The sequence below is a fragment of the Anabrus simplex genome, chromosome 1, assembly GCF_040414725.1.
Source record: "Anabrus simplex isolate iqAnaSimp1 chromosome 1, ASM4041472v1, whole genome shotgun sequence".
NCBI classification, from domain to species: domain Eukaryota; kingdom Metazoa; phylum Arthropoda; class Insecta; order Orthoptera; family Tettigoniidae; genus Anabrus; species Anabrus simplex.
The window spans coordinates 1,739,827,035-1,739,847,041 of record NC_090265.1 but is presented as its reverse complement, the minus strand read 5'-3'; the positions used below and the strand labels follow the sequence as shown (position 1 = coordinate 1,739,847,041).

The 20,007-nt window shown below is 36.7% G+C and overlaps 1 protein-coding gene across 1 annotated transcript in view; it reads right to left on the bottom strand.

Moving 5' to 3' along the window:
- The window catches only part of unc-104 (kinesin family member unc-104), an 871,528-nt gene that overhangs the window by 307,601 nt on the left and 543,920 nt on the right, over window positions 1-20,007 (bottom strand). The window contains exon 10 of the mRNA XM_067138474.2: window positions 92-214. Coding sequence (XP_066994575.1) covers window positions 92-214 — 123 coding nt within the window. The remainder of the gene's footprint in view (window positions 1-91; window positions 215-20,007) is intronic.

Genomic DNA, 20,007 nt, shown 5'->3' with positions numbered 1-20,007 from the left:
TTCTTCACAATGGTTTATTGTCTAATTACAATGAAATATTTTGCTACTCAAATGCTCTTAAATGAAGAAATTTGCACCAAGTGTCCCTTACCTGCAATGAGCTTTTCACTAGCTTGAAGTTGGTCCACAGCCTCCTCTGCAATTGCAGATGCTGGATTCACTAGCTGCTTGTCACTGTCTCGCTTTATCACCTTCATGCCACCTCCCTCCTCCCCTGTAAAAAAATAAATAAATGGAGGTGTCAGAAACAGAAGTGCTGTTCCACAGCTACCATAGTAGAGGCCAACTCTAGCTAGAAAGTATGACCATATTACTTGACAACTTAACTACTATACAATATTGTTAGCATTTCCAAAAACAATCTAGTTATTTGCAAGAATAATTTGATGTACCATAAACTCTCTATAACTGGTACTAAAGAGGACAAGCATCTACCTGAGTTACCCTATATCCATCTTATTGTAGGGAAACAAAGGTCTGATGAATGTGGGAAGAGAAAGCAAAAGAAATATGAGACATGGAAAAGTTGAACACAAAAAGGACAAGGACAAGGACACTTCCAACTTTTACATACGGGATATCAAAACTTTCCAATCTGTCAAACCCACAAAATTTCAATATAAATAATAACACTATAAACATATCTGTAAAAAATACACACTATTATACAAAGAATGACATGTTTTGTTCTACGAGAACATCCTCAGGTTCTATCAAATCACTTAAATCATGTGTCTATTTGTACAGTATTGTTTACTTTACATAAACTTGTCAATGATAGAGAGTTAGGTGATAATATGAACAAGTATTAACAAATAATTATGATTTTATAAGTACTCAACCATCACCATATTAACATAATGAAAAAATTCTGTACTTAACTGGACTACCGAAGCTTAGTCCGTTGTCTCTAAACACTACTTCACAACTTTGGTCAAGGAGAGGCTAGTGGAAGGTTTTGACAAAGCATGTTGCTTTGCGGACAGGGGAGGGAAAGAAGAAACTGAGCTGTTCTCCCCTACCCAATAGGAAGGATCCGCAACGTTGCACTTGCTCCTCCTTTATTCCCCTCCCCTCTCCGCAGAACAACATGCTTTGCCTCTCCTTGACCACAGTCATGAAATAGTGTTTGGAGACAATGGATTAAGATTCGGCAATTCAGATAAGTACAGAAATTTTTCATTATGTTAATATGGTGATGGTTGAATACTTATAAAACCATTATTTCTCAATACTTGTTCATATTATCAACTACAAGATGGCGGACGAAGCTGAACAACGGTTTAAAAGTTCTCTGAAAAGCATTGAAGACATAGCGGACGCAGGAGGATATATGAAAAAGGAAACGAAGGAACAGCTGCAGGAAGCGGTGAAGATCATTCGTGAGTACTTTCAAACAACTAAACATGCCTTTGAAGATAAGAATAATGTTCAAGAAATAAATGTCGAAGAGGTTATGAATGTAACAAACGCAGGTCAGGAGACAAATGATAGTTTCGTAGCGCAACAACTCGTGACATCTCCCGACCTCACCTATGAACCTCCAAGTAGCAAGCTGGCAATGGAATGGTATCCGCCAACTGGCAGCAATAGTTTCACAGCAAAACAACTAGTGACATCTCTCGGCTACAGCAACGACGACATCTCCAAGATACAAAGAGATCAGCAGGCAACTAGTAGTGATGAACGAAGACTGACTAAGGGAAATGATGACGAATTGGTGACACTTAATGGTCAGTCACCTGACCTGGCTAGAGCTACACAACACCAAACACGAACGGAAGAAGATATAGAAGGAATAATGATAGAAAAGATGAACCAACAGATAAAATACATGGTTGAAAATCTGACATATAATATAAAGATGATGATAAAAGAGGAAATGAAAATAATGGTGACACAAAGACAGGAACCAGTTCAAACACATGGCGTAACAGAGACAAAGGTAACAAGACAAGAGCGCAGGGGCCAGCAAGAACAACCCAACGACGTCGAAATAAATATAATAGAAGAGGAAGAGTGGAAGCGAGCAACAAGGCAACCTAGAACACCAGTAAATGATAAGAGTAAACTAGAGAACCAGGATAGGGAGTGGACAACAGCGGTGAGAGGCGGGAACAGACAACGGGAAAACGAGACAGGAAAAGAAGTGAACGGAAGAAAAATGGGAATTAGAACAAGGGGAAAGTAAAATAAAGGCAGCAGAACGATACGCCTGGTTATACGTGGGAAAACTGGACAAAGATACGACGGAGGAAGCTATTGTAGAATACTTGAAGGAAAACGGAGTAAAAGGAAAAATATACTGCAACCTGGTGAACGACAAAATAGGAAGCAGAGCCTTCAAAATAGGCATTCCAATGCAAGACCTAGAAACAGTCTACGATGGAAACTTCTGGCCAGAAGATGTAATATGTCGACCCTTTCGGCAACCCTGGAAGTTCAGAGGCCCGGCAACCAGGGACTAATATAATAACATGGAACATAGAAGGCCTGAGGGGAGTCTTGAGCCTGCTTCCGAGAAATATCATGGCTGATTATGACATTGGAGTACTCACAGAGACAATGGTAAAAGAGGATACAGAACTGAACATCCCAGAATTCTACAATTTTCATACCTATGCGATACAGTGTGTGAGAAGAGGAAGACCAGCAGGCGGTGTGCTATGCATCATCAAACCACAACTGGCCCCCTTCAAACTACTATTAAGAGAAGAAAACATGCTGGTTGTCAGGACAAGAATTGGAGTTATAGTAGCAGTCTACTTTAATCCAGATCACACCGCGACAGACATAATAAATAAACTAGGGATGGCCTTGGATCATAGTAGAAGTATGGATAAGATAATCATTGCGGGAGATCTGAATTGTGCAATAAATAGGCAAGATAGAAAATGCAAAGAAGTAATGGAATATGTAACAAATGAAGGCTTTACAATACACAACAGACAGGAGGACTGGACATACATAGGGCATAACGGAACTAGCACAATAGACCTAATAATCACAAAGGGCTTTAGATCAAAACACCTTGCCACCACAGTGAAAAAAGAAGCAGTAGTCATTTGTAAACACATTCCAGTACAATTAAATATAGAAAACGGTAGAAGTAGCAAATTAGAAGAAAGACGAAATATAACATTTGGCAAGACCCTGGACATGGAAAAAATTAAAGGGAAAATGAAAGAAAAAGATAAGGTTGAAAGAGCAATAAGAGCAGAAAATATTGATGAGGCCGCTACATGGCTGAAATCAACTATAATAAGTGGGGCCACCACACAAGATTCAAATAGGAAGGCGAGGCCATGGTTCGACAGAGAATGTTATGAACAAAGAAAATTGACACTGAAAACACTACATAAAACTAGAGGACAAATGGCAAGCGCAACCACCGAAGAATACCAACGAGAACGAAAGAAATACAAGGACCTAATAAAAAAGAAGAAAAAGCAACACCTGGAAAAAGAACATAAGAAAATGGTAGAGGAGGCAGAAGAAGACCCCTACCGAGCTCTGAGGCCAAAAGGGCAGAAAATACAGCCCAACATACCTATGGAAACATGGATAGATCATATAAGAATAGTAATTTGCTCAAAAGAAACAAGACCCATGATTAAGACACCTATGACTCCACAAGCTGATGAGATCTTCACCACGGATGAAATTGCGAAAGCGATACAGAAAATGAGGAATAACAGAGTACCAGGAGTAGATGGAATAAGAAGTGAACACTTAAAGCAGACAGCACAAGAATACTTACCGATATGGACCTCCCTTCTAAATAAATGTTTAGAATTAGGAAGTATACCAGACGAATGGAGAAAGTCAACAATCAAGCTATTGTACAAGGGAAAAGAAGACACAGAGAACCCAAACACGTATAGAGGAATAGCGTTGGAATCTACATTACTGAAACTCCTAACAGGAATCCTTGCCAAAAGGCTGGCAGAGAAGCTAGAACCCCTTCTACCAGAGGAACAGTTTGGTTTTAGAAAGGGAAGGTCCACGACTCTGGCAGTAGAAAACCTGTTGGAACAAATAAAACAGACGATAGAAAGACCAAAAGGAAAACTATATGTGGTTTTTGTTGATTACTCAAAAGCCTTTGATATGGTCAACAGAAAGATATTAATAGATAAACTGGAGGAACTACTTGGAAGAACGAGCACAACGACCCTGATATCGAATATACTGGCAGAAAACTACATACAGATAGATGATGGAATAGGTATATCTGACTGGCTGTCGCAAACGAACGGTGTCCTCCAAGGCGATCCACTCAGCCCTATCCTGTTTAATGTTCTCAAGAACGATGTCACCAAAGGAATGGCAGGAACAAGCACATACATATACGCTGATGACATGGCCATCGCAGCGACAGATATAGATAAACTGCAAGTATCGCTAAACACACTATGTGAATGGGCAGAGAGAAACGACATCCAGATAAACGAAGAGAAGACGGAATTGGTAGTATTTAGGAAAGGAGGAAGACTCACTGAAGCAGAGAACATCAAATGCAATGGCAAACTACTCAAGAGGGCTAACAATTTTAAATATCTAGGTATCACAATTCAAACAACGGGAAAGAGTTTCAGTTTACATATAAGATCTAGAGCAGTGGCGGCCACTAGGGCTATGAATGAAATCAGGAACATCACACAACTATCGATCAGCACAGCTATGGACTTGTTTAGGTTAAAGATACTACCTGTTCTGACGTATGGCCTAGAATTAGTGGCAGAATACCTCACGTACAAACAGCTGGAAGAATTGGAGCGAGTAAAGGCTAGATACCTGAAGAGAATTTTAGGAGTCCCGCAGAATGCAAGATCGAGGCTAGTGTATGAGCTTACCAGGGAGACCTTCTTAATAGAAGATCTGAGATGCGAGCACATACTTCAAGCTAGTACCAGCTTCAAACAGCTTATACAAGATCTGCATGAGAAGAAAAACAACATACCAGAGGACTTCTATGCAACATCTGCTATGCAAGACAGGACCTGGATGGAAGCTAATCATGATATGCGACACGTGACGACGAGATTGGCGATCCATGGTTTCCACCACAAGGTGTGCTGCAACAAATTATTTCACGAACCAAATGACGAATGTGTGTGTGAGTTGTGCTTGGAATTCTGTGATCGATACCATATTGTAAAATGCAGGAATAGACAGAAATCCATCGTAGCTTATAGCAAAGAAAAAGTAATGTGTATGTAATGTAAATGTAATGTAATGGTATTCTGCACGGCATGTGCGCATTTTTCAATAATAATAAATTATCAACTAATTCTCTATCATTCTCTATCATCTCTATAATACTGTACGTACAAATGCATGATTTAAGTGATTTGATAGAATATGAGGGTGTTCTTGTAGAACAAAACTTGTCATTCTCTGTATAAATGTGTGTATTTTTTACAGATGTTTATAGTGTTTTAATTTATATTGAAATTTTGTGGGTTTGACAGACTGGAAAGTTTGTATGTCCTTTTTGACTAAGTTGATGCTGGAAAGTATAGCTTCCTTCTTAACAAACATTTGCTGGGTATGCTCCTTTTCCCCACACTTACCTGCCATTCTGTTTATCCTACTGTGAGTTTCTATTCAATATCTTGTCTTTCTACATTTGATATGATTTACCACTTGTTTGCTCCTTTCCATTACTTTTATTGACCTATTACGCTACTTTACTCCTCCTCTGGTTGTCTTGTATTCCTAGTCTTTTAGCACCTGTTTTTAATCTTTATCTCATGTTTCTTCACATTTCCTGCATTTATCCTACACTTCCTTCATCAAGACTAAAGATCTGTCAAGATGGCCTCTCGATGAGTGCTGAAGGCCTGATAAAACTGGGGAACAGAAACAAGCTCATCATCAGGGACTCAGGCGATTTGGGATCAATGAAGAGAGCCTGTCTGTGTGAAGACAGCAATGTATGAAGAGGCAGAAATTGTTCTTGGGCTCTTGTGTTTTCAAGTTTATCCTCATCTCTTCTTTCTGTTGTTCCCTCTAGCCATTTTGACTCTTATTTATCTTGCTGTGTATACTTTTTTCATATTCTTATCTTTCTATGCATGATTTGATTCATTACTTGCTTGCTCCTTTCCAGTATCATATTTCCAAGATTCTTTATAACTTTCTTTTGTCTGATGCCTCTAAGTTTTGCACTGCAGACTTCGCTGGAAGTTTTGCTGAAACACTTCCAGTCTTTAACTCTTGTGCAAACAGTTTTCCAAAAATTGTTCTTCGCATAACAGTCGACAATGAACACGTGCCGTTTTGTCATGAGCACCATTTTGTGTTGCGTTCAACTCGTCACTGAACACGTCTGCTCCTCTCACTCACTCACATGTAATGACATAGCGACGTACTTGGGAGAGAGTTACAATATTACTTGGGAGATGCGCAAGAGCAGACATGTGACAGCACAACTTATTGGTGCATCAAAATCACGGTTTCCAGCATTTCCTGTGATGGGCGGTTCTCCTGTTAATTAACAGGGGCCAGTTCCGCATCGATCTTAAATTTTCTAGGCCAATTTCATTTTGCCCCCCGTAGTAACCTTGTCTGATGTTGTTGCTGGTCTAAATAAATCACTTTATGAAGTGTTCTACCACTGTCACAGGTTTCCAATCCAAAAGATGTGCTGAAGATCAGGACCTCCTCTTCTCTGCCTTTTCTTTGGATGATATAGTAAGTAGTTATGGCTGATATTCTTCATTACAGATGTCACAGTGTGAAACTTTTATAACCATGTTTGTCTGCATGATTTCTAGATCCTTGTTTATATGCTACAGGACTACATTATTCATAATGCGTGAAACCCAGGATATTTGTAAAGTTATTTTCCTGAATTCCTGAATCTGTTGCTGGATTGAGTTTTCATTCACAACTACTATCTGTAGCTGATGTCTTGTTTTGTATGTTTGTAAGAGTCTTCATGTTTGCAAGCAAGTTGCTAACCTACGGGGAGTAGCTTATAAAGGATCTTGGCTTGTGCAGAGACAGTGGCTTTTAGAGGTATGACGTGACTTTCTATTGGGGACACAATGTCACACTCTGCACATGGGTCTCAACATACTTGCACGAGAAACTAAAAACATCGGGAAAGTTACTTTCAATGAGGCTTTTGTTGAAGCAGTGAAGATTTCATTTATCTGGCACATGCAGTGAACTGTCTCATATCGTGAATAAAAAGAAAAAGAAAAAAACACACACAGTACAGTGATTAAGATCTTGACTTTATTAAAGTACTACAGTTTTGTCATTCTGAAACTCATAATTTTCGTATGCTGTCAGGGTATACCCCTTTGATATCCATTCTACACCACCACAATTTCAAACCATTAGCCATCACTGCACCAGATATCAAAAGAATCAAGTCTTCTGGTACTCGAGTCTCTGAATGCCCGTTAGTACCACTAATTAGAACACCTACTATAAAAGGACTCTTGTCCTTAGTTGTAGGTTCAGTTTAAAATTGCACCGCACAATTCTCACGTGGTTAATGTGTTTCATGCCTTTTCAGTGCAGTTTTAGTTTCTTGACAATGGTCCCAATTCTAATTCAGTACATACCCAAGCTAATCTATCTTTTGTATTTGCTGTAGGAGTATTCCCCACTCACACAGACTGACTGAGTGGCTACATTTTTTACTAATGACCATAAGTTTTGTTTTTCATATGTTTAGATGCAGTTTATATCTTTTGCTGACACTCCTTTCTGATATACTATCCTTATGAATTTGCATACAATTCATACTTATTGCTCTTTAAGTATAACAATACTTAAGTTTCTGAACATCAGATAGTGCTTTGTATCACTGAAAAAAATCACTTGAATAAGCACATATTTCTGATTGAGTTCCTGAATTCTAAGTCATTCATGATAGCTTATCTTTAAATGTAACTCATAAAACTTATCTCATACTGATTTGCACTTTCACTAACAAACCTAGTCCTAATTCCAACACTTGTCAAACATTATTAAATCAATTGCCCATTTCCATACCTAACAGTAAGTGTGATATACCTACTCAACTTTCCTGACGAATTGTTCCACTTCCTGCTAGCCTTGTAACTTTTGACCTTATACAGAATGCTTTGCAATTGCCTACCTCTTCTATTTCTCTCCTTAACCACAATCACAATTTCCTAACACATTCAGTCCCATCGTGCTTACTGACTCATCCAATTCTCTTTACTTTCTTCTTTTTGTAACTCTCATCAATACTAACAGCACCCTGCTGAATTCTAGTTATTTTCCACTTGCTGTTTCCAGGGAGTTGCTGGTTTGTCAAATGAAAATGAGATTCTGTCAACCCACATGCCTGAGATAGCATTAGCAAAACTGGTAAAAAGATACCTGTGAAAGACAGTGCAATTATAATGGAATACTTAATGATCTTATTACCATATCTTAATATGAGACTCAAACAGAAGCAAGGTATAATGTAAAAATAAAGAATTAAATGCTTGAGAAACGAACTATCTTATTGGAAGGAAGAGGAACAGTATAACGAATCAAATATTAATATTTATTCTGAGAGCAAGGACATAGCCAGAAGGGTGGGTGGAAGGAGTCCAAATATCTCCAAATTTCTGCCAAAAATTATCAATCTCCAACAACAAACCATTCAGGACTAAATAAGCTAACTGAAAAAAAAAAAAAAAAAACAACAACATATAATCCATTTGATGCAACGGTAAATACAGTACAGTGACATTAGAATCCTTTGAAAGTTCTTAGTTACGTAGAGGAATGTGGACAATATTTGTAGCCTACAATGCATAAGTATTCTCAATTCAATATACTATTTACTCAGATAATAGCACAGTCATCAATATCAATTAGCTACAAAGCATAGAGATAAATAGGGTGAACTTTTTCTTTTTCATCTCTTGTTGTTCATTCTGGAGAAGTATGAACAAGGAAACTGGAAACCAAACTTAACAAGCTCTCCAATCTGTTCATTATACAGGGTGTAACTAAATATGTGGGAAACCTCCAGGGAATCAATAGAGGAGCTGACAACAAGCAGAACATATCCTGTAAACATATGGTTTATTTGCTTTTGTTTCCGTGTTACAGGCATTGTTTGTGGTGTACATAACACAGACCACTTCACTATGCTGGTTGGTCATTTGTGTTGATAAAGTGTAATTTACTATTTACAGTTCTCTATGCAAGGTGTTCAAAATGGCTACCACGAGCTGTAATGCAGGCGTCTACGTGCCGCATCACTGACTGTCTCGCTCATTCCCATATTCCAGGCGTCTGTCCTATCTGCTGACACCTTTGCTCTATTACACGTTATGTGTCTCATTATGATAGCCGTATTGGAGTACAGAATATAAAAAATTCAAACAAATTTATTTTTAAAAACCACCATTCCAGTACTTTAAAATCTCTAAGTCTAAGATACAAATACTACATAAATGTTAAAATGGGACATGTTTCGCTTAGGCTTTGTAAGCATCTTCAGCCATACTTAATCTAAAGCTAAGTCAGGGCCCTGAACTGGGTTTCTCATTAAAATATAATAATACAAGATAAAACAGTCATAAAATCTAGTTTGTGGAAGAAGCAATACTTAAATGCAAATAAAATTCAATAATGAACTTGTCATAGTATTACATGTACATGGAATGAATACTAGCATTCATCTAAAAAAGTACACGTTAGTTATTTGTAGAACGAGACAGTCATAATGATCTGATACATTTGGATTGTACAGATTGTTTGACATTAATGAAGCATGGATTAATTAAAAATGTCGAAAAATAAATCTTCGAGCGTTGTTGACTGAGAATCAGGTACGTAGAATACAGTGGAGTTGATGACTCCAAGTGGATCGTCTCAAACAACCAACAAGACTAGTCACCTCTCTGTCAACACTAGGGTTTTCAACACGCGCTACATTGCGAATTCTCCCACATCTAAGGCTTTATTGAATACCCTATTTGTTGAATCTACGCTAGACAGCTCGCGACTACAATCTATTACGAAGATTATTCTAGAAGGAGACACAACACTTCTATACTGCTGCTTCAAGTGCCTTTTGACCTTATTACGCAACCACTTGGAGTCATCAACTACACTGTATTCTACGTACCTGATTCTCAGTCAACAACGCTCGAAGATTTATTTTTCGACATTTTTAATTAATCCACACTTCATTAATGTCAAACAATCTGTACAATCCAAATGTATATCAGATCATTATGACTGTCTCGTTCTACAAATAACAAATTTGTACTTTTTCAGATGAACACTAGTATTCATTCCATGTACATATAATACTATGACAAGTTAATTATTGAATTTTATTTGCATTTAAGTATTGCTTTTTCCACAAACTAGATTTTATGACTGTTTTATCTTGTATTATTATACTTTAATGAGAAACCCAGTTCAGGGTCCTGACTTAGCTTTAGATTAAGTATGGCTTAAGATGCTTACAAAGCCTAAGCGAAACGTGTCCCATTTTAACATGTATGTACTATTTGTATCTTAGACTTAGATATTTTAAAGTACTGGAATGGTGGTTTTTAAATAAATCTGTTTGAAACTTTTACATACCTTTGCTCTATTGCTGACGCATCATTTTCACGTTATGAATAGGTGTGGCATACACAGTGGCCTTCAAATGACCCCATAAGTAGAAGTCTAATGGATTGAGATCGAGAGAACGAGCAGACCACGGTGTCGGTCCCTGGCGCCCTATCCATTTTTGGAACCGCTGATGTAAAATGGCTCTAGCAACAAGAGCAAAATGAAGCAGTGCTCCATCACGCATGAACCACATGCGCTGAATTGAATCTAGTGGAACATTTCCAACAAACCTGTGTGGAAGTGTTTACTTTGCTAAGCAACTGACATCACATGGTTTTGAATGCAAAACAAATGCACATAGACTTGAATAGGGACGAAACATTCAAGCGGAATGTGTGCCTTACACAAATGATCAACCTGCATAGTGAAGTGGTCTGTGTTATGTGCACCGCAAACGATGCCTGTAACACGGAAACAAAAGCAAATAAACCATGTGTTTATAAGACATGTTCTGCTTGTTGTCAGGTCCTCTATCGAATCCCAGGAGTTTCCCCACATATTTAGTTACACCCTGTATATCTTGGACAGTCAGCCACTGAGGATGTAATCCAGTACAATCTGGTTGGTCCTGACGGAAAGTGAAATGCTTAAAATGGTTAATACCTTCAAGTACCAAGTTCCAGAATGATTACAGATAGTAACTTAGACTCAAATCAGCCACAGGATAAAAGCTGGATGAATGAACTGGAGAAAGACGTTGGAAGTGCTTTGTGAAAGAAGGATAAATGTGAAAATGAAAGGAAAGCTCTATAAACCGGTTTTGAGACCTGCAATGTTGTACAAAAGGCAGGCCATTTTGAGAATGCAGGAGAGGAGACTGGAAGCATTAGAGATGAAAATACTGAAATGGATGTGTGGTATCACCAAGATGGACAAGATCAGAAACTAGAGGATCTAGCCATGTAGTATGATAGTAGAAATTTCCAAAAAGATCCAAGAGAGAAGACCGCAATGGTATGGTCATTTGATGAGAAGGGATGACGACTAAGGAGGTAAAAGGGTTGGCAGTAGGAATGTCGAGAGCACCAGTGGACGAAGAAGACCAAGAAGAAAACTGTTGAACTGCAACAACAAAAATTTTAGAGACAAAGAACTGAAGGAAGATTATGTATGAGACTGAGCTAAATGTGAGCAACTCTCCAGAAATGTCGACCCCACAAGTGGGAAAAGATAAAGAAAAAAATACTAAGGATAAACTGAATAGCTGTCCTTAAAAAAGCAGTCAATGCTTTATATAGTCAACACCCTTTATGGTAAATAAATATCACCTCTATCAAAATGGGAATTAATGACTCAAATAGGACCTGATGCACATCACTCTGGCTATGCGACTGAGTGAATAAGGTGTTCAATACCTGCAAGCTTTTCCATCCTAGAGCTGGCCTCTTAATGAACATATTTTCTCTAAAGACTACCAGAGATATGACAGTTTAAATCATTCTTTCAACATACCGTATAACACACACACTTTTATCCTTATCAGACGACGAAAAATAAACGACATGGAAGATCTCTTCCATATACAGTAAATTTAAAACATTACAGTGTCAGAATAAAAACAACTCACATAAAGAGGCAGAGAGTACAACAGCCATAGCAAATGCGTATTTGATGTAAGAGCTAATGGAAATCATGCAACAAAAATTCATTAACTACGTTTCCTATAAGGAAGCAAAATCATCACAGTTAATCTTTCAGATTAATACTCTGTAATGACCACAAAAACAATGCTGGAAATGGATGAAAGCTCAATGATATGAAAAAAAGAAAACCTTAAAATTTGTTATGAATAGGATATGTCTTACTTTACATGTTATGAGTCTCATTATGATAGCCATATTGGAGTACAGAATGTAAAAGTTTCAAACAAATTTATTAAAAAGCACCATTCCAATACTTTACAATCTTTAAGATACAAATATTACATATATGTTAAAATGGGACATGTTTCGCTTAAGCTTTGTAAGCATCTTCAGCCATATTTAATCTAAAGCTAAGTCAGGGCCCTGAACCGGGTTCCTCATTAAAGTATAATATATGCTTTAATACAAGATAAAACAGTCATAAAAGTCCGGCTGTATAGCTAAATGGTTAGCGTGCTGGCCTTTGGCCACAGGAGTCCCGGGTTTGATTCCCGGCGGGGTCGGGAATTTTAACCATAATTGGTTAATTTCGCTGACATGGGGGCTGGGTGTATGTGTCGTCTTCATCATCATTTCATCCTCATCATGATGCGCAGGTCACCTACGGGAGTCAATTAAAAAAAGACCTGCATCTGGCGAGCCGAACTTGTCCTCGGACACTCCCGGCACTAAAAGCCATACGCCATTTCATTTCAGTCATAAAAATCTAATCTGTGGAGAAGGTGATGCTTAAATGCAACTAAAATTCAGTAATTAACTTGGTATTATATGTACATGGAATGAATACTAGTGTTCGTCTAAAAACGTACAAGTTGGTTATTTGTAGAACGAGACATGGTCATAATGATCTGACATACATTTGGATTGTACAGATTATTTGATATTAATGAAGCATGGATTAATTAAAATATCGAAAAATAAATCTTCGAACGTTGTTGATTGAAAATCAGGTACGTAGAATTACAGTAGAGTTTGGTTGCATGATAAGGTCAAAAGGCGCTTGAAGCATCAGTATAGAAGTGTTGTGTCTCCTCCTAGAATAATTTTTGTAATAGATTGTAGTCATGAGCTGTCTAGCGTAGATTCAACAAATAGGGTGTTCAATAAAGCCTTAGATGTGGGAGAATTCGCAATGTAATGCGTGTTGAATACTGAAATGTGTAAGAAAATAAATGTAAGTTTTGAAACACAGAGAACATTCTATTAATGAGTGGAAATTTAACAACGCTTACCCCTAAGTGAAACATGTCCCATTTTAACATATATGTAATATTTGTATCTTAAACTTAAAAATTGTTAAGTATTGGAATGATGGTTTTTTAATAAATTGTTTTGAAATTTTTGTATAGGATATGTCTTCCAATATATAAGTTAAGGAATACCCAAATTATCAGTAGAACTACTACTACTACTACTACCTTGCATGAAAATAATGTTGGTAAATGAAAGATGGCAGTGGAAAGGGAGTTAAAAATTGTGTTGTTTGTTTTTTTTTTTTTCACAGTATGAAGGAAAGAAAATTCTCTAATTGTTTGTACCTGTCAACCTTCAATGGAAAGAATCATCAAATCAAAGCAGAATGGATGAGCTTGTAGGAAAGTGACACTGCAGTACCAGCAATGAAGTAGTGTCATGTCACTATGCTAAAAGCGCCACATGTCATCAGGTGACACACTAACATTATTTCAGTTTTAATTAATTTTTTTTTATCACAAGTATGATAGTAATATGCAAACATGGTCACTTAAGAACTGAGACATCAAATCAGTAATTTTGTCTACAGATACTTCGTAAGTGCAAAACGTTAGAACATTTTTTTTTTGGTACCAATCAATATGATTATCATCAAATTTAATTCATAATTTGTAATTAATATTACATCTTTTTTTTCTATTTTCAACTGTATAGGATTGTAAAATCAAGTTTTGTAACATACAAGGTCTCCTTTTTCAAGCGATGATATGACTAACACTAGGTAAAATGTTGAACTTACAGCATTAAGCATGAAGGCACTTTAAAGGTTTTAGAATACAGCTTATAAATCTGCTGAGCAACCAGGAGTAAACATAGCAAATTCTACTGTATCCTCACGGAACCTTGACCACGTATACTTGTATGCTGTCTTATCTTTAAGTGGAATTTGTTATTAATCATTTATTAAATAGAGTACAGAATTCTAGAGTTATATATGCACATGGCATAACGTAATTCCCAGAATTCGTAACTCCTGTATTCCACCTGAACCATGCTAGCTCAAAAGGGTAAGGAATTAGATTCCTAAATGGAAAGAATGGAGTTTAAACTGCAGTAGTGACTGGAATATACAACTATCCACCACTTTATATATCAGAAAGATTTTTTTTGTCAATGAAATCACTCAGAAAATCAAAGTGCTCTAGATAAAGTGCAGTAGTGACCACGTTGCACCAGAGTAAAAAACTGATATCTAGGTTGAGAACAACTATTAACGTAAACTTAATACCCCAATAGAAAACTGATTTAATTATTACATGTTGTGGGTTTGATTAGAATCTTCCATGAGGTTTTAAGGAAGGGAACTGCGTAATAAAACTCTGCAACGTTAGCCTTACTTTGATGCAATAGCAACTGCCTGAATGAATGCACTTTCATAGCATGTAAGTATCCAAATATACCTCTAAATTAAAACCCATCTTATCAAGATTGATTATCTTGGCATACCATTTCAAGCTATCCATTTCCAACATTAAATTCAAAGCATAACTTTACAAAGTTTGTTTACTCTCCAGAAGATGATCAGGAGCACACTTAGAACCAGTGCATAGGCAATGGTGAAATATACAAACACCCAAATGATAACAGAAGACACTTAAAAGAAAAAGAACACCTAACACAGCACAAAAATGGGAGTGCATAAAACTCATAATTATTTTGTATGGACACAAAGAATATACCAAACATGGATATACACAATCAAATGTGTCACAATACATACTTGACCAGTGTGCATCATGTTTAGAAGATTCACACGTTTTAACTTCATTCTAAAGCAACTTTGATCTTTTTCAGTCTGTCAAATATTAGATACTAATTTATGAAAGTAGTACAAACCTGATAAAAATTACAGTTTATTAATTTTTTCAGGTATATACAACCTGGAAAAAATACAGTCATAATTTTTTCCAGGTATGCACTAGTGTTTAATAAATTTGCATCTTGCATATGGCAGACAGAAAGAAAAAATATAAAGGTTATTTTAAGTAACTTGACAAGCACAACTTCCATCTAAAATTAATTTTGGACAAATATTTAAGTCCATACTTAGGTATTCAAGGTGAAATTTATGCCAATGAATTCTGAATATCTGGATAAACTTAAGTTCAAGCCCAATCCAACCCATTAAAACATTAAAATCTTGCACACTACTATCTTTAAAGTTTGGCCAACTTGTTTCAATTGTTGTACAATAACATAATTGTATTATTATACTCAATTACTACTTCACTCCAAAGATAATGGCTACTATGTGCAGTGATGTCATCTGTTCCCTGGTTAACAATGGAATTGGTCTTGTTTTTAAACTTCACTCCATGATAAACACTAATTATATATTCTTGTTTTATACACAGTACAATCTCCATAATCTGACCACTGAGTAGTTCAGGATGTCCAGAAATCTGGCCTCTTTTTTTCTTTTGTGACGTACTATGTTGAAACATCTGGATTTAAATTCCGACTCATTGCAGTGTGACCTTTAAAACTATCCATAATCTTGAACAATTTTACTAGTTTTTATGTCTCATTAAGTACTTATATGGTTTTCAGAGATGCCAAGGTGCCAGAATTTTGTCCTGCAGGGGTTCTTTTATGTGCTAGTAAATCTACAGACATAAGGCTGACCATATATAAGCATCTGACCCAGGATCGAGTCTGCCGAATTTGGCTCATTGTGTGAGCAGAGCTGGTTTACTTAATATAGCTCACACTAGCCTGTCACTGAATTTATCTTTGGAGTGTGTATTCCTAGCCTTATTTCCTATTGTCCTGTATTTGATGTATGTTTTTAATCCCTTTACCGGGTGAGTTGGCTGCGTGCTTAGGGGCGCGGAGCTGTAAATTGTATCCGGGAGATAGTGGGTTTGAATCCCACTGTCACCAGCCCTGAAGATGGTTTTCTGTGGTTTCCTATTTTCACAACAGGCAGATGCTGGCGCTGTACCTTAATTAAGGCCACAGCTGCTTCTTTCCCGCTCCTAGCCCTTTCCTATCCCATTGTCGCCATAAGACCTGTCTGTGTCGGTGCAACACAAAGCCAGTAGCAAAAAATAAATCTGTTTACTCCCATTCCATTACATATTATACATATTTTGATGTCATTTAGAATATTTGTAAACTATCTTAATTATTCAAAATATGACTACTCTTCATATTGCTAAATAATTCTGTCATGACCCTACAATGAGGTTGAAGCCTACCCTCCTGATGAAGATGGGAAACAGATACGAGTCTGTCAGGGGCCAAGAAGAAATGGACATTGAAGAACTGAGACTAATACGGATAGAGCCCATCTATTTGAAGACTGTAGTGAATTAAGATGTGACGATTGTCCCTTTAGGTTGTATGTTTATTCCTGTCTCCTTTTTCTTAGGTACACTTTTAGTTTGATGTAAATACTTGGTATTGTTATCAAAGCCATGGGACCTCCAGTTCTGGGCAGAATATGAACCAAAGGGACGAGACTTCATTTAAAAAATTCCACAGGCATCGGCTGGGATTCAAACCACTTGCACCTTGGTGAGAAGCCACGAAGAATGCCACTCTACAGTCACACCCTCTCCTCCCTATGTTACTTCTTCCCACACTGACTTATGAGTATTCTACGACATCTTTTCCATGTTCCTATTGTTTTATATATGACCTGATATGTCACTAATTTGTTTCTTCACTTATACTGTACTTCACAGTCATCTGATGACATAATCCATGACTTAATCATTATAATACTAAAATAGTCTACCGAATTCTTCATAGTGAATGTGCTAAGAGTATAAAATTTCTAAGATTTAATGTATATTTCTTGCCTTCAAGCTAGTATAATACTTAGTTTTTATACCATCCTTCAAGCTGTTGTGTAAATATGTCTCAGAATGAAATTTAAAAACCTGAAATATGTAACCTGGTGCTCTGCAGCCATTCCAATTCCTGATGATTAGCGATCCCGTTCTCAATGATCATGTCCAATGTTGGCTCAGCTGTGTTTGCCTTACTTTTAATAGTCAGGAGGGCAGCGAAAAACTGAGGAGAACTACATTGGCAGTTTCCACTATGTGTCACATACATTTCACCTGGCACTTGTTTTCTTCTCAAACTTAGTTTCCAAGTTTTCGCTGCCCTCTTAACTATTTGTGATGGTGACTCAATGAAGACAGATTGTCATTTAAAATTTTAGTACAGTGAATTCGTCCTCATTTTAAATTATAATACACTGCAAGTTTCAGACTAAGAGGTCCACAACCTCGCCATAATCACTTATGTTTTAATTCAATCATGTCTCATTTGTTTTTCGTTCTTCTCTTCATTATGTTTTAACACATTTTTTTAGCATAAATTATGTAAAACTTTAACCCCTTTTTTTCACTGAAGATGGCTCAAATGAGTTAAAACATATATGACTATTATTACTCCATCTAATGATGGAGATGTGTATGTATGGTATTGAATAGGAGGACATATTCAATTTCCTTTGTAAAGTGAAAACCTGTCAATAAGGAATTATTCTAATATCTTGTAATGGAAAAGATTTTCAGTCTGTCCAGTCTGTCAAACACATAATTCCACTAAAAATTCTTAGTTTAATAGTGTGTATTTTTACTCCTGATTTGTGTTGGTGGGTTGTTGGTTTTTTTTTTTTTTTTTTCCAGTATATGTTATAGTGTAATATTTATATTGAACTTGTGTGTTCGACAGACTGAAAAGCTTTTAAGTTGCATTTAATTTCTTTCTTAGCAGCATACAGTTGTAATACAGAAGTGGTAGTTAACTGAACTATATATGATGGCTTCCTTAACTTCCTTACCACCACCTTGTTTTTTGCCCTCGAGGAGAGGCATCCTGTATACAAGCACTGCCATATACTAATGCAAAATACAGAAGTGAATGACCCTTTATGTAATTATTTAGAAGTCAACTTCAATAAACTACACAAAATTTTAGACATGATACAGGCTTTTCAGGCATATGCCGTGTCAAGAAAATACGGTGAAATACTTCACATTTTGCGAGAACTTTGCTCTGTGTCTTCTTGTGAAGACACAAAGCAAAGCTCTCTGCAAAACATATGGATTTTCCACCTTATTTTTCTTGACCGGTATAAATCCAAATAGCCTATATCATGTCTATAATTACAGGCCATGAAAGCATCAATGGTAACATTACACAAAATTTAATTCTGTGATTTCTTAAACTTTTTTCTTCTGGTTCATATGAACTAAATCTCCCCTCTGCAGAGAATTACCTTTTGCAAAAGCTTGGCTTAAAATTCAGCAATAAGCATCACACCTTGTCAAACCACAAGTAATTGCCTTTTGTCCAAGCACATGGAGAGACAAAAACAGAGCAGGATGAATGGGAAAATCAACTTTACAAAGCAAGAAGCCAACAATACTAGTGAGGAATAACAGTACAAGAGAAGAGGAAACCAACTTACTGACATTTACTTCTTAATATGGACCAAGCATGAGAATAACACAAGCAGATCAACTGATTGCAGTACAGGGAGGGTGTGTTCAGCTAAGTCACTTACATGGTTGTGAATCAGTGCTCGTATGGGCTGGGAGACAGCACATCATAGGGAACAGCTCTGACACATATGCTACTTACCATCACTGTTCTGCAATCTTTGAGATTAGCCAAGTATTTTCAGTCATGCTTAATGGTCACTGCATGACGTTTATAAATTTTATGAAGTCATTGTTACAGGAGAAACTCCAACACCCATAAAGTAATCGAAGGAAGGTTGAGAGTTTCATCGTAGCGTGTATTTCATTATACTGGACGAAGGACATGCAACAGTAAATGATCGCGAATGCAAGCTGGGGTACTTATCTGTGACTGGAGACTTTCCATCAATGGAACATTCTTCTACACATTGAGAAATATCATAATACTTGCTTCCTGAAAGCAAGTGCTGGAAATGGGGCCCAATAATGAACACTAATCAATAGTGTGGTACAACAAATACAATTTCTAAACCTTTTCAAAATTGAAAAATATAATCCATTCACAACAAAATAAATCTGGGAGTTCTTTAAAAAATGATTGTCTATATATGTGAAAATTAACATAAACAACTGAAGAGAGGGAATAGAAATAGTTGTGATTTACTTGCCGAGTCGTATTTTTGAATTGGTTCATTAAGCTAGCCTTCTGATAAAGAGCAGATAAATGGTCAATAAATATCACTCATATTATGATGAAACTCAAAGAAGCTGAAGTTAACTTTAACTGTCAACACAAACTGCCTTAGGAATACAATTAAACAGAGAAATGGGCAAGACAGAATTTATAAAAATATTGTCTGATCCAACTGTCATCATTCCTCCAAATTTTCAGTAAAATTAAAGAGTCCTAGTGACAGTTCCTCCTTTTTGAGTCAACCAAACCCACATTTTCTGCTATTGAAGTACTTAAGGAGCAAAATTTCTTAAGTTGGTTATGAAAGACTATGTAACACTCTATCCATCCCTTTCAATCCTGTTCTTTCAGA